General features: G+C 43.1%; 1 protein-coding gene across 1 annotated transcript in view; it reads right to left on the bottom strand.

Moving 5' to 3' along the window:
* Positions 1–16,759, bottom strand: part of LOC133116330 (low-density lipoprotein receptor-related protein 1B-like) — a 447,656-nt gene that overhangs the window by 274,904 nt on the left and 155,993 nt on the right. The window contains exons 20-23 of the mRNA XM_061225770.1: positions 16,456–16,620; positions 14,837–15,019; positions 11,493–11,693; positions 670–915 (exon numbers count right to left, since the gene is read on the bottom strand). Coding sequence (XP_061081754.1) covers positions 670–915; positions 11,493–11,693; positions 14,837–15,019; positions 16,456–16,620 — 795 coding nt within the window. The remainder of the gene's footprint in view (positions 1–669; positions 916–11,492; positions 11,694–14,836; positions 15,020–16,455; positions 16,621–16,759) is intronic.

Genomic DNA, 16,759 nt, shown 5'->3' with positions numbered 1-16,759 from the left:
CGAGAGAATACAGTACAGTACATTACATTATTGACAATTCTCCCCTGGAGCAATGCAGGGTTAAGGATCTTATTGTGGCTACACCGGGATTAGAACAACCGACCTTGGGTGTCCCAGTCTTTTACCATAACCACTACGCTACAGGCCGCCCCCAGAATACCTTATGCAAATGAGATGCCACCCCAGAATGCATTTTCTTCCAGAATTGCGTAGATGGTGAAGCCAGCCAGAAACTGTGAGTGCAATTATATTTAAGCCTAGGCGGTTGCAAATTATACTATTAGTATTATTAATCTAATTTAGCCATTGTGCCGGTAAAAATTCCTATTTCTTAGAAATATATATTTTTTACTGGTACAATATCTGCAGCATGTCTGCAGTTCTGTGTGCTGAAAGCAGGGCATTCCACCATGGGAACATTACTGTCCATCATCGTTTGTGTCTGATTAGTACCAATTGATGTAGATTACCGGGGAGGGGCAATGTGATAACTGCCAGGAAAAAATGTTGATGGACGTCTTGATTTGGGAAGTCTGAATTTTTATCTCACCAACACAGCCTGTCACAGGTATGGCCGCCTCAATGGATCAGTTTAGGAATGAGAACTCCAGAAAACTGCTGTCAAAAAATGGAAAATGTTCTCTCATTTTTGTGTGTTATTTGCGTTACCGTTGCTGTGGCAGCTCTCCCCGTCTGGTCCCAGGCTCCAGCCGGTGTAGCAGGAGCACTTGACGGTGGACTTGACCTGCTCGCACACCTGGCTGCACCGCAGGTGCCTGACGCAGTAGTCCACCGCCTCGCAGGCCTTGCCGTCTGCGCCCAAGTGGAGCCCCGGAGGACAGGAACACGCTATGCCTTTCCCAGGAGCCACTGCGCACTGGTGACTGCATCCGCCATTATCCCGGGAGCACTCGACTGGGGAGGGGACAGAAATCCTGATGTTTTGCAAATTTCCGAAAAGGTAGTCAAAGAAAATATGAATCAGCGGGTGTTCTAAACCGTTTCGTCTAGAGGATGGGACATCTGACTAACAAAGCAGAGATCCACGGTTCAAATCTGACTACAGACGTTTTCATTTTTCAACAATTAAGTTCAGTTACTACAACGGGGCATTAAATTACATAAAATAACCTGCCATGTGATTTTTACAAGTAATGATATATTTAAATACTATACCTACATTAATTATGTAGCCTATAGGCTATTAGGCCATTTACAGTCTAATACATTTAGGGCTATTACAGACAGCTATTGTGGTACTGTTGTCAGCGGTAGCCTAACGACTGTAAACATGCACACAAAACAGGGCAATTGACACAATACTGTGGTGAGAACATATTTGATAACTAAATTCCATAGTGTTCCACTGGCATTGTGTTGACATAACCCATTAAAATATATGAAATGAATTCAAACAAATTTTATTTTAATGGATTCAAACTAGGCTATATTAAACGAATTATAGAAACTTACATGTTCATACAACTGTGCATAGGCCATCACCCTTTACATGAAAAACAATAGCACACTGGCTTCTGTGGTCCAGTGGTTAAGGGGTCTGGTTTCTATGGCGCAGGATAAGTGCCAAAATCAAGACTACTGATAGGCCGGCAAATGATCTAGGGACTGACAGGCCGCCACTGGTAAATGAGAAATGTAGCCTAGATCCTAGTGCATCACTCTGAGACCTGAGCCCCCTAAATAGAAAACAAATTGCAGTGGGAAAATTTGTTTAATTCATGTTAATTCACGTTGATATTGCCAAAAGCTTAATTATTTTTTTCACGGTGAAACAAATCTATCTGTTCATTAAGCTTTTAGAATATCAAATTCTATTATGTGTTAAGACTCTAAATGAGGCCCTATAGCCTATAAATAATTGTGGGCGTAGTATTTAAATTTGCAATTTAACATTGAAAAATTAAAATGACAGCAGTCAGGATGCCAGATGCCTTGTCCACTAGACCAGATATTAAGTGCTTGACAATTAATCATTTTAAATTACCCAGGTTTCTTGTGTTCACAAGTTACTTTTCTCATGCACAGAGATATGTTTCTTGTGAGCACGAGATATGTTTCTTGTGAGCATGAGATATGTTTCTTGTGAGCACGCAATACTTTTCTGATGAGTACAACATACTTTACAAGGCTCCGTAGAAATAAACGATTTAAAATGCCAATTTTTAAAAATAATAATTACAACTCATTTGAAGATATGAATATTTTAGCTTTTTTTTTTTTATCAATGGAGATCTCGATAAAAAATATAATCAGTTTAATATCGCAGGTTGTGAACACTATAAGTCTCATGGCAAAACAAGTCAGCAATAGATGAATACATAACTTATGGCAAATTATTAGTCTTCTATTAGTTGTCACCAGTCTTTAAAGTGCTTTAAAGGAGCACTGTCACGCTTTCAGTTGAGCTTATTTGGATGAAATGCTTAAATTATGTCTGGAGGCATTTTTTAAATCACCATCAGTGTAGCCGTTTCCTAAATATGGGGCAAAACTTTTCAAAACAAAAGGCTTGAATCTCCAGCCTGTGTTTTCCAGAAGGTAAAGGGTGCTCATAACTCCACCCTTGAATGCAGAGACAGGTTTATGTATGGCCACCCATCCAGGCGATCACATAACCAAAAGTCTGCTTTTCGTAGCCTAAGTTACATTCATTGTCATTGGAAGGACAACAGACTTTTGCACCCAAAGTTTATTAATGCTAGTACATACAGCACATACGCTCGTCATTTCCCGCCTGGATTACTGCAACTTCCTCCTAGTCGGTCTCCCAGCTTGTGCCATCAAGCCCCTCCAGCTGGTCCAGAATGCTGCAGCCCGCCTGATCACCAGTCAGCCCAGGTCAGCTCACGTCACCCCGCTCCTCATTGGCCTCCACTGGCTTCCTATTGCCGCACGCATCCGATTCAAGGCCCTAGTGTTGGCATTTCAGGCTGCTAAGGGGACTGCCCCACCTTACATACAATCCTTGATCACTCCCTACTCCCCAGCTAGACCACTCCGGTCTGCCAGCTCTGGTCGCCTTATGGTTCCCTCACTACGAGCACCTGGTGGTCGAGCTGCACGTTCACGCCTGTTTTCCGTTCTGGTTCCTCAGTGGTGGAATGACTTGCCTATCACTGTCAGGACAGCAGAATCCCTCCCCCTATTTCGATGCAGACTAAAAACACACCTCTTCAAACTCTACCTTAGTCCTCCCTCCTGATTTCCCCCGCCCCCCTTTCTGATATCCCTATCCCTCTTCTCTAACCCCCCCACAAAAAAAATAAAAATAAATAATAATATTGCACTTATGATGACTATATGTTTAAAAAAGCACTTCCTATGTATTTTCCTAGTTATGGATGTGATGCTTTGACTTGTGGAAGAACCTATGCACTTGTAAGTCGCTTTGGATTAAAAGCGTCTGCTAAATGACAAAAATGTAAAATGTAAATGTTCATATCCTTGTCTGTAGAATACGAATCAACAGCAAACTGCTTAGTATATATGTAACTACAATATTCAATATAAAACCAATGTTTTTCATCATACAGTTAAACTCTTGAGATTCCAATTTGTCCTTGTTCCTGACCCTGAAATTATGAGCTAGAAGTAGAATGTGGAACTCCAAACTTTCCTCTGAGCAAGGAAACATGAACGCATCCTTTGTGGAAGCATTTTTCCTGAAAGCATAAAGTATAAATGATTGACCTGTGAGTCAACCTCTCCCCATCCGTCACGCATCTGCCACGCATCCACCACATATGTAACAGATGTGGCTTCAAACTGATTTTTGAAGGAGCAAGAACATTCTATTTGCCTAATTCATGTTTTCTCGATTTCCACGTCTTCCCTTCGGTTTCTCATCTCTTTTTCTAGCCTCTACCATTGGGTGGAGCTATGCGCAGGAAAAGTAGCAAGGAAAAGAAAAAAGAGGTTAAAATTGTGGTCTTTATTAGAGGTTTGTGGGTATGAGGACGGAATGGAACCTGGGACTTTTACCCAGCCTGATTATCATGCTTCTCTGCCCTAACAAGAAACGGACTGGAACTTCTCTCTGGACCACCTTGGACAATGCGCAGTACCTCAGTAACATGTGTTTGGAGGTCACAAAATAAAATGTTCTGAATGCACTGTCTTGGATTAATAAGACTCTTGAAGGTCTCCTAATATGATCCGATGGACTGTAATCGTACCCGAGGGAGATGGGATACTTCAGCAGTGTAATGCTCTGATTATTTATCGCACGCTTGGGGTGTGGGGCCGCTGGTGGTGAGATTCTCACGTGTTATTACACGTTTGCCTGCTCACAATAGACATCTCTTCACCACTACACAAGGAAACGTGCCATGCACAATCTCTCTCCTCATATTCTGCTCACTCTCGCAGAGAGTTCAAGTGAGGAAGCATCAAGAAATGGCAGCACTACATTTTATAAACAAAGGTTCACAGGTTTTCAGATTTTCCCTTAGAAATTACAACAGGTGCAAGAAATTCAAAACAAGTAAATCTATTAGATCTCCCTCTCCGCTTTCTCTCCCCCTCGCCCCTTCCTCTCCCCCTCTCTCACCACCCTCTCCCCCCTTCTTCCAGAGCAACATAGCACCCTAGACAGCTCTCCAGTTCCTGTGATTATTCAATCATTGGTAACTACCTGTCATCAATCAGGGCCTCTGTCGGCAGTCCAGAAATGAGCCTGTGTAAGAAAGCCGCAGCCCAGCAGACACACAGCTGGGGTACACCTCACTCGACACACTGCTGTGCTTTCTTCACCAGCCAGACTGACGCAGAGGAGAAGCAGCTGTGGCACCTCTCAGCCCCAAGCCTCCACTCTCTGTCACTCACAGCTGCTTGGCTGCAGCCGTTTCTCAACAAGAGGCGAAGCCACGTCAGTTGGGTCTTTTTTGCACTTGTTAAATATCTAAATAACTTTAATTTTACAAACAGTAGTCTCTGTCAGACAAATGACAGCATGAAAAACACGCCTGCTAAACATAATGGTTCTTACAACTGCATTGATCTTTTAGGTTATTTTAAATGCAGTTTCAGACCTTTTGGAATAAATAAAATACCAGGAGACACTAATATGCATTCTTGTGAGGGCTGGAAGCTTTTGCTTTTTTTAACTTGCCTTGAAATTATTTTGAGGAGCAGACAGTAGGGAAGGGCTTCCTTTGTTAGTCAGCAGAAACTATTTAAAAATGTTTGGGAAGATAGTTGCTGGAGTCAAAACATGTTCTGACACTCATGTCTGAATTCAGTTTGAGCTTAGCAACTGGTGCATTTGTGTCATCCAAAGAAAGGCAGATAAGTGGATGTCTGACCTCTTAATGCGGTGATATTTTTATTCGTTAGCCCTCTGTATCCCAGTCCCAGCCATTTGCCCCTCAGCCCCCTGTGTGTTTGTAGGTGCTGGGAATCCTGCCTGAACTTCTACTGAAGGTGAAAGGAAAATACATGGTTTCACCTCAAATAAAGTCACTGGCATCTGTCCAAGCAGAACATCGGGCCCTGGGAAGCAGGAATAACAATCTGCAGTCTCCAAACCTGTCCTTTCACTTATCATATGATGTATGGCACTGAGAACCCAAAAGCAGACCAACAGATAATCCAAAAGCGTAGTTTATTCAGTCCAACTTCAGAGCCAAGAGATCAGCAGACAGTACCCAAACCAAAAAGCAAAAGGAAAGTATCTAAATTAGTAGTTGTTAGTAAGAATAGTGCTTTACAACATTAACTAGCGAAAGAAGCTGGAAGTAAGGAATATGAGTTTGGAAGGAAGGTTGAACCTCGGAACTACTGTAAACAACCGAATAGTGGAGCATATATGTTTAAAAAGAAAAAAATGAAGGGCTTCCTTTGTTAGTCAGCAGAAACTATTTAAAAATGTTTGGGAAGATAGTTGCTGGAGTCAAAACATGTTCTGACACTCATGTCTGAATTCAGTTTGAGCTTAGCAACTGGTGCATTTGTGTCATCCAAAGAAAGGCAGATAAGTGGATGTCTGACCTCTTAATGCGGTGATATTTTTATTCGTTAGCCCTCTGTATCCCAGTCCCAGCCGTTTGCCCCTCAGCCCCCTGTGTGTTTGTAGGTGCTGGGAATCCTGCCTGAACTTCTACTGAAGGTGAAAGGAAAATACATGGTTTCACCTCAAATAAAGTCACTGGCATCTGTCCAAGCAGAACATCGGGCCCTGGGAAGCAGGAATAACAATCTGCAGTCTCCAAACCTGTCCTTTCACTTATCATATGATGTATGGCACTGAGAACCCAAAAGCAGACCAACAGATAATCCAAAAGCGTAGTTTATTCAGTCCAACTTCAGAGCCAAGAGATCAGCAGACAGTACCCAAACCAAAAAGCAAAAGGAAAGTATCTAAATTAGTAGTTGTTAGTAAGAATAGTGCTTTACAACATTAACTAGCGAAAGAAGCTGGAAGTAAGGAATATGAGTTTGGAAGGAAGGTTGAACCTCGGAACTACTGTAAACAACCGAATAGTGGAGCATGCAGACAGGGGAGTGACTCAGGCTCGTAAACATTCAGACACAGACATTATAGGGGATCACAAATGTAATAACTGTAATGGGAAAAATTACCAGATATTCATGATAATGAATTAAATAAGAATAAACACGAATCAACACTAAAACAAACAGAACAAACTCAGGAACATTACAATGGGTTTACATTATCTACCATTTCTATAACCGTCCTTTCATTTGCCAGAAAAGTTTACATTGTATACAGCCTCTAAAGACTGCGCTTTCACTAATGATATGGGTTTACATTATCTACAGTCTCTAAACCTGTCTGCTCACTTATCATATGGGTTTACATAATCTACAGTCTCTAAACCTGTCCGTTCATTCGTCATATGGGTTTTGGAGTAAATGAGAAGACACAGGGTGACCAGACTTCTCTGATTGGCTGGGACAATACTGGTTTCAAACTGGGTGTCCCAGGGTCCTCACAAATATCTGATAACCCGGTTTTCACCATGTGCCCTGAAAATGCCCGTTAACCATGGAATCTGAGAAATGTGGAAGCTGCTTTATGTTTCTGAGCATAAAAATACCAGCAATAAGTCTGTCACCTTCTAACCATGATCAGAAAATACAGCAAATCACTGAAGCCAAGTAGGACCACACAACACTAATACATCTATAACACTTTGGCATGTCAATCAATCATATCAACCACAGACAGCTACCATACCCATCTCTGGTGATAGATGTCCTCTCACTTGTTCCAGTCATAATACACATAGCAAATATAGAAGCTGAACAGCCTGGTCTATGATCTGTGTACATTCAGCAGCCTTTCAAACAAGTCTTTCCATTTTTACCTTGTTTTTTACAGTGTAATGACATTTACTGCCCTCATTTTCATTAGTTCGCTTTGGAAAAACACTGACTATGGTCAGAGAAAGAAATGGTAATTAGAAGCTAGTAGTATTGCTGTAAGTGCAGTCGTTGCTGGCCACAAGACCCTGGCCATAATCATTCACATGCAATAAACGATTTCAAAAGCAATACTTCAAAACTGTGAAGGTTAAGAATTTCACTAAAAAGGATGTACAGCCTACATTAACCAATCATGTATGCATCATAAGGCAATACATTAGCTGTAGGAATGCTGGAACTGGTGTGACTGAAAGGACTTACATAATGCATCTCTGAGTGGATTCTAAAGTAATTTCTCAGCACTTGGGCAATGACACTAAAGAGGATATCTCTTTACAGCATGCATAGCACGGCACAATACAGTCATATGCGACAAAGTAGCTAATGTTTCTCGAAAGAAAGTAAAAGGAAAGGAAAGTCATTGCAAGCCATACAATGTTGAACAAAAGCATAAGTGGTGCAGAGTGAGGGATCACCTTAAGGTTCATGTCGTCTTGTGAGCCAAGGGTAGGTGTGAGTATTTAAAGAGGATTTTCATCACTAGCTACTGTGGCACAGCTGTGTGACACACTTTTAATATGGGAGATACAGTATGTGCTGCCATTGTAGCAGGAGGTGCTAACTTCTCTTGGGTTCATTTGGATTATTTCATGAGATCATCATGTGTGTCACAGTTAGCCGCCTGTAGCATCCTACATAACATGTTTCATGTCACCCTTTATGTTTGTAATGTTCCTGAGTTATTATTTCTTATTATTATTCCGTTTCATTCATATCTGGTTTATTCTTTCCCATTTCAGTTATTGCATTCGTGATCCCCTGTGATGTCTGTGTCTGAATGTTTCTGAGCCTGAGTCACTCCCCTGTCTGTGTGCTTCACTATTCGGGTGATTTCTGTAGTTTCCAGGTTTTCAACATTTCTTCCAGCCTCGCATTCCTTACTTCTGGCTTCTCTCACTAGTTAATGTTGAAAAGCACGATTTTTACCAACTACTACTAATTTAGATATTGTATAGTACTAATCATATGAATACACTTACTGACTAACTAACTCACGAACAGTACCTCCAAGTTTCCATGCTGTTCTATAACTCCGCCTTCCTATGCTATCCCTGATTACTCCATGCCGCACGAGCAGCCTCCCTCTCCTCTGTCCTCATTCTTCTAGATCTCTCTGCTGCCTTCGACACTGTGGATCACTCCATCCTCCTGTCCGCCCTGTCAGCAATGGGCATCTGTGGCACAGCCCTGGACTGGATTGAGTCCAATCTCTCTGGTCGCTCCTTCCAGGTTGCCTGGGCTGGTACGGTATCGACACCTCTGCCCCTTGCCACAGGAGTTCCCCAGGGCTCCGTCCTAGGCCCGCTTCTTTTTTCTCTTTACACTCGTTCCCTTGGCCCTGTGATCACTGCACATGGTCTATCCTACCACTGCTATGCGGATGATACCCAACTCATTCCCTCCATCTGATACACAGGTTTCAGCCCGTATCTCTGCTTGCCTGAGTGACATCCAGAGCTGGATGGACAACCACCATCTAAAGCTCAACCCAGGTAAGACTGAAATGATATTCATCCCTGCTATTACCTCTCCCCATCTGGATCTCTCCATTTCCCTAGGGGATACCACACTTGGAAGGAACCTCGGCATGGTGATGGACAGCAAGACTGTCCCTCTCCGAGAACATTGTGGCGGTGACCCGGTCATGCAGGTTCTTCCTATACAATATACGGAGAATCCGCCCCTTTCTCACCCCCTACTCAACCCAGCTTCTGGTCCAGGCGATGGTTCTGTCCCGCCTGGACTACTGCAATTCCCTCTTGGCTGGCCTCCCAGCGTCTGCCATCAGACCCCTCCAGCTTATCCAGAATGCAGCAGCTCGTCTGGTCTTCAACCTTCCCAAATACTCACATGTCACGCCCCTGCTGACTTCCCCCCACTGGCTGCCTGTCATGGCTCGCATCAAATTCAAAACATTGGTGCTAGCCTTCCAAGCAGTTAAGGGGTCTTCTGCTTACCAACAAAAAATGATCAGACCCTACACCCCTGCCAGACCTCTTCGTTCTGCCTCCACAGGCCGCTTGGCACCTCCCCCTCTCCGAACTTCCACCTCACGCTCACGACTACTGTCTGTTCTGGCTCCACGGTGGTAGAACGAACTCCCCGTTGAGGTCAGAACTGTAGAATCTCTTCCCACCTTCAAGCGCAAACTGAAGACACACCTTTTCAAGCAGCACCTCTCCCCATCCCTCCCCACCTCCCTGTGAACCTTAATTTCTGTGATTTACTTTTTTTGTGTATCAGTATTTTTAGTTTGGCTAGGTAAGCAGTGTTTGGCTAGTTAAAGGGTTTGGTCATATTTCTGCGTTTTGTTTGTTTGTTTGTTTGTTTGTTTAAAAAAAAAAAAAATTGGCCCTGGTCCTTGTCTTTGTTGTACTGGTAGCAGTTGAAATTGTACTTTCCTCTAGGGCTTTCAGCACACTTATCCCTGGTTATGGGTATGCACTTTGTTGTACGTCGCTCTGGATAAGAGTGTCTGCCAAATGCCATTAATGTAATGTAATGTAATTACTTGCTTAGTTTCAGCGAAGTGTTTGCACCTGTCTCTGACTATCACTATGTGTCCAACTGTATGCAAATGTACACTCCCTAATCCGGAGCCGTATGTCTTGTAAATGTGGGTCTAGTGCATCCAGTCCGCGTTGTCTCCCCCTGGTATCATTACCCTCTTATGTTTCCCACCTGCAGCATATTTGTTAAGCCCACCTTTCTCCCGAGCCCCGCCTAGTTTGTCACCTTCCCTCATGTATTTAAACCTCAGTCTCCGCAGTGTTCCTTGTGAGAACACTGATCATTCTTCAGAGCTGAGTTACCAGTACACCTGTTTAATGAGATTCTCTTCGACAACCCTTTGCCTGATTTTTGAGTTTGCCTAGCCCTTTTGATTTGTTTGCACTTCTGTTTATTTGGTTTGGACTTTTTTGGACTCTGCTTGTTTTTTCAACTTTCCTATTGCATCCCTTTTTGGATTGGTTGTCTTGTAATCTCTTGGCTTTGGACTTGGACTGTAATAAACTATGTTTTGGAATATCCTTTGGTCTGCGTCTGGGTTCTCAGGGTCATTCATAGCAATGTTATTTTTAGCCTTTATGTTTAGCCATTAACCAGGTGACATTGCTGGTTATGCCACGTTTGGCATTACAGGCTGCATAAGTTACTGTATGTCCCTATTGAAGCACACCATACTCTTATGAATGTTCTATGAAGCTATTATGTCATGTTCATGAAGGCATTATGTATGCTATACCAGTGGTCACTACCCCTGATTCCGGCGAGCTACTGGTAACCAGGTGAGGGGAGTTAACTGTAATTGCTCTAATTGATTCATTAAGTGCAGAGTAACAATGAAAACCAGCAGAACCTGTAGCTCTCCAGGACCAGGGTTGGAGGCCACTACGCTATACAGGTCCAAAGTGTGACCATATTTTGTATTCTGGTTAATTAAAGAAAAGGGTGAACACTGGCATAACTGTGGGAACACAAACAATACCAGACACATGCTTATACTGTTAGTCGATTTTCAAGGACACAGAAATCCAAGAGACACCATTTAATGTATTGAACATTATCCATGAAGAGAGCTCTTAATGGATCATTGACATGTAACAAAAAGCCTCGAATGAGAAAATGATTTGAACCTGCTTAAAAGCAGGGAGCACATTCCCATGGGTTAGTCTGTGAATCACATTCACAGGTATTTTTTGTCCCGTTAATAAATGCCAGCTTAGAAAATGGGCATACAGAGGTCTTTTGTAATTTCAAATTGGCCTTCGGAAGTGTCTCAGTTAATTTTTTATATCGTTACTGCATTGCTGACACAGACTATAAACTCAATGCTGTTAGTAACTTAAATGCTTCCATTTATTTTTACAGCACACATAGTGTTTACTAAATGAGGGCAATGAAAATATAATTTATTATGGGCAAGCCAGCAACATAACCCAGTGCAGTGTGCGAAGGCGTACGCCATTTTGTGATGGCCCTGCAGACTGTCCAGTTTCATGGGGATAAAAGCGCATTCTCACCACAGTAAGGGCCCTCATCTGAGCCATCTGGGCAGTCCTTCCATCCGTCACAGATCTTCCCCGGCATCAGGCACGTGGAGGTGTCGTTGGCACAGGGGTATTTTGGGGGTTTGCAGACTGAGGTCTTACAGTCCCGTTCGTCTGATTGGTCCTCGCAGTCGCTGTCCCCGTCACACACCCAGTTCCTGCTGATGCACTTCCCTGTGGCCAAACACAGTGAACCCATCACTAAAGATTACACCATATATACAGGGATATATACACACACCACTTTATTAGGTACACCATTCTAGTACTGGATAGGGCCTCCCAGAACAGCCTGAATTCTTTGTGGCATGGATTCCAAATGGTGATGGAAATATTAGTTTGAGATTCTGGTCCATGATGACATGATAGCATCCACCAAATAATTTTCTACCATTCCTGCACCAAAGTGGGGACAGAAAGCTCACTTAGGCATCAGCCGGAGTGACTTGGTGCGATGCAAGTCTGTCTCAGATAAGCAGAGCTCTTGCAATAGACTTGTTCTGACATTCTGCTCTCAGTAATAATGGGAGAGGTGTGCAAGCTCTTCCCAGTGATGGAGATAAAAATGACAAAAACAAACATCATTAATTTCTCTACTGCTGTTTAGTAAAAGACACACACAAGCACACAAGCAGGCAAGCAAACACACACATGCACACGCACACACACACATGCATACAGGCAAACAGGTAAACAAGCACACACGTGCACACATACACACATACATACACTCACACACACATGTTAGAAGGCACACATGCAAGCATACATGCACACTTGTGCACACACACACACCCACACATGCAAAAAGGCAGCGCAGAAACATGCAGAAACACACAGGTACAGAGGCAAACATTGTTATTTGGGGAATTTGGTTTAAGAATGTCAAGCTTTCAAGATAGCCAACTTCAATAAATAATAACTGAGTCGACTGAGACAGTTTGCTTAATATAATCCAATCAAAATAATAATCTAAAAGTAAAACTGCTCATTTGTAGAACAAAGGAAGAAAAAAGAGCAATGACCCAGATCCTGATCCCATAGATTAATTTTAGATACCGTGCACAATCCGCACATTTATCATTTAAAAATACTGAACGTGGTAGGCTGCTACTGAGTTGCTACTACTGAAAAGTGACTCAATCAATCGCTTCAATTAATTTATTAAATTGATGTATTCACCTTAATAATTCATTCACTGCCCTGAGCAACATCTTCAGGATTATTCCATCAAGGTACAGAAATGTACACATGTCCAGTGTGGGACTGTTTTGAATTATCTTTTATGTTTTAATTCTCTCATTATCCTCAAAGTTGACCAAATTAAATCCACAGCCAGAATAATTTGGCTGCTATATTTCTTAATGTGTTGCCATGGACATATCCCTGACGAGATGCAATATTTGTTTCATGAAACTGGAAGACCTTGATCCACAGTTAAATCCAGGGAGGAAACACCTCCCACTCCCCCCCTACATCCCAGCCATACTCTTAAGTGCAAATATGCATTCATGTACACTCAATGAGCACTTTATTAGGTATTTATTCAACCTTTTTTTTAGACTGAGGTCCTCTGCTGCTGTAGCCTATCCACTTAAGAGTTTTGACGTGTTCTGTGTTCAGCGATGCTCTTCTGCATACCACTGTAATGTGTGTTTATTTGCGTTACTCTCACCTTCCTGTCAGCTTTGACCAGTCTGGCCCTTCTCCTGGGACTTCTCATTAACAAGGCGTTTCCAGGCGCAGAACTGCTGCTCACTGGATGTTTTTCTATTGCATTCTATGCAAACTCTAGAGACTGCTGTGAGTGAAAATCATCATCTGAGATACTCAAATCATGCGGTCTGGCACCAACAATCATTCCACGATCAAAGTAACTTATATCACATTTTTTCCCCATGCTGCTATTTGGTCTCTTGACCACGTCTGCATGCTTTTATGCATTTAGTTGCTGCCACATGATTGGCTGATTCAATATTTTCATTAATAAGCTGTTGTACCTAGCAAAGTGATCACCGAGTGTAAATGTAAATGTCTAATTTGCATGTCTAACAGGTTTCACTGTTGAAATGAGCCTCCCTACCCCCTTTTCCATTCTCTAGACCAGCCATCATCAAATCTGGACCTTGAATCCAAATCCGGCCCTGGTGTCCTTTTGTCCCAGGTAAATGGCCAACTGATTGGCCAAACTGTCTTCACACCTGACTCCCAGTTAAAGAGAGAAAACCAGCAGTTTGGACATTGTGGACCTTGATTTGATGATCCCTGCTCTAGATTATGCTCTTGTACATAAATACTGATATGGATTGATGTTGCATATCTGTGCATATGATCATCATTAACCATTACCGAAGCATACCTAAATACAAACCTGAATATACAAGAACACATGATTTCTCAGAATTCTCATGCAGATGATGTTGATAGCTGGCAAGTTACTTTCCAAGCAAATGAATGACAGTTTTAGCTGGCTGGCTTAATGGCTATATAAATCTTTTTAGTTATTAATAATAATAATAATTCAGTCATTTGTTTCCTGGTGTCCATTCACCAATGTGCACTTATGTGTTGCTGACTGTTGCTGTTGTGTTTCTACCCCCCCTCACCATCCAGCGACACTCTTCCACTATCCCATTGGCCTACAGTCACTCCAGCTTGAGCCAGAATCCCTCCCAGCCAGCCAACCAGAATTCCAGCACCGGCTCCAATCTTCCGGCATCTTCCATCCACTGCTTCATGACGTATTTCACTGACCATTTTCATACACTGTTGCATTATTGGCTGTTCTATTATGCTTTTTCTGTCTGTTCTCCTGTGAGTCGTTTGCTTGCTGTAATTTTGTTACACTCGTCATGCAGAATTGTAACACATACATACACACAGGTTGAACGTTTTTGTGTTCGTCACACTAGAGTAGGAGTGACAGCCATATATTTTGATATGTGGATTGGCTGAGGCTGGCTTCCCAACTGCTCACTTGGGGAATATAAGACGTCCTTCCTGCATAGAGTTGCAGTACCACAGGCATACGATCTTGGGAAAGCGACAGAGGTGACCCCCTTTAATATCACAGAACTTCATCTGGAAGGCTGGCTTCCACAATGACACTTGTCATCTCGCTTTCAAACCTCTGACATTACAAGCTGGATTTGCGGTTATATATTTAGGATATCATTTTTTATCCTTTTTGAAAGGTGCAGCATGTAACTTTGGGGCTAAGGTACAGTGGCTATGACTGGGACCTAGAAGGTTTGTGGTTCAAACCCCAGTATGGCCATGATCCAATGTTGGGCTCTTAATCCCAGGAGGAGTTGTACCTGATGTTGTGCAGGTGAACTTGGCTTTGGGGTCACACTCCCGGCGGGTCCCATGGCAACCCGCCTCGTCACTGCCGTCCTCGCAGTCATTGTCAGCGTCGCATCGCCAGCGCTCCGGGACACACGTGCCCTCGCCGCGGCAGTGAAACTCCTCCCCGCTGCAGTCATTGGCCGGAAGCAACACTGCAAGCCAATCAGGCGTCAGGTGAAGACAAACGTCTGAGGATGCAGCCAATCACTCAAAAAATGGCTGTTTACTCTTATAATAAGACTTAAGATCTTATCAGATAATGTATGGATGGATGGATAGTTAAGACTGACTTATTTGTAGTTTTTGCAGTGCTCAGGTGTGTCAGGACTGCCGGCACGCCGTGTAGACAGTAGCAGACTGGGGCGGTTAGTGAGTGCTTAAGAGCAGCGGCTACAAATCTCCATTATCATTATTATGTAGCGAGGGCTGACATTTAGAATTTAAAGCCGCTGTTATCTCCACACCGCCTGGCTGATCACAGAGTGACATTTACATGCAGGGCCAAGTGTGGCGTCTCCAAACCTTCTGCCCTCTGAGGAAACGCTATGCACTCTGGCGGCAGTCAGAGGCAGGGACGACGGAATACATGGGAAAGTTAGCTTAGGTCTATGAGTATGTGTATGTACGTGTGTGCATGTATGTGTGTGTGAACATAGTATCTATAGTAGTAATAGTTTCTCTTCTGTGTCTCAGGGTGATGCCATGCTCGGATGGTGTGCCTTGGTGATGGACCACACTCCTAAGACAGATAGAGCCTAGGAGCCGGCTAAAGAAGGGCTTTTGATTAATTGCTTCTTCATTTAGCTACAAGTGAATGAGCCATAACTATTTTAGGATCTCCGCTCTCTAGCATAATTAGATTATCGGACCCAAGGCCAGTGGGTGTGTTCCTACACAGATTCATCAGCTTGGTGTGAGTATCTTGAAGACATTAATATGTTAATAATTAAAAGCAGGTGCACATTTATTTTCACTGTTCATGTTGCCATTGAACATGGTGTCATGGTGTGTTCTGCAATTAAATGTTCTGAAGTGGATCCTCAATACACCATGACCATATGGCACAGTGCATTTATAATTATTATAATTAATTTCTTATGAGTATTCATTCAGACCAAAGTTGAGAGCTGTGTGGACTGAATTCAGGAATAAAAGTTAAACACAAGCTGAAATGCATGTTAGAGCAGCACAAGCACTATGACTTATACATGAGTGAAACAAATCTTTAGTGTGGATTTTTTTTATTTTTGTCAATTTGATTGACGTCAAATGAGGTGGGGGAAGCAGAGCTGTGGCCTATGGCTCTAGGTGGAGGTAGAAATGCCACTGCGTGAAAGGATATTGATTGGAATTGGAAGGGGAACGGAAAAGTGATTTGGATGTACTAATGTTTGGGAAAAGATTGGGAGTTCTTAACTTAGCTCTAGATGGAACACTTAACAGATCGGAATGTCCTTAAAGATGGTGGACCTCGATCAATTTCCGGGTCAGGAGTAAGTAAAAGATAAAGGGGAAAAATGAGCGATTGGATTGAGCCCCAGGTCTGTATGTGTTCTTCCTCCAGCAGCCCAGGAGGCGGCACACTGACCTGGTCCTCCACAGGTGCTGTTCTCGTCGCTGAAATCTCCACAGTCGTTGTCCCCATCGCAGGCCCAGTGGTCTGGGATGCACCGCCCGCTGGAGCACTGGAACTGGGCATGGGAGCAGGAGTGCACACAGCCCAGCTCATCACTGCCATCCCCGCAGTCATCATCTGCACGCAGGGCACAGGGTGCAGGGTTAGGGCACTGGTCCTCACTCCTGGTCCTGGAGAGCCACAGGGTGTGCTGGCTTTTGTTGTTACTCAGCACTTAATTGATCAGCAGTTATTTACACAGTTAACTCACCTCACC

The sequence above is a fragment of the Conger conger genome, chromosome 17 (genome assembly GCF_963514075.1).
Source record: "Conger conger chromosome 17, fConCon1.1, whole genome shotgun sequence".
NCBI lineage: Eukaryota > Metazoa > Chordata > Actinopteri > Anguilliformes > Congridae > Conger > Conger conger.
Note: the sequence above shows the minus strand (reverse complement) of the source record. Positions and strands in the feature narration are given on the sequence as shown.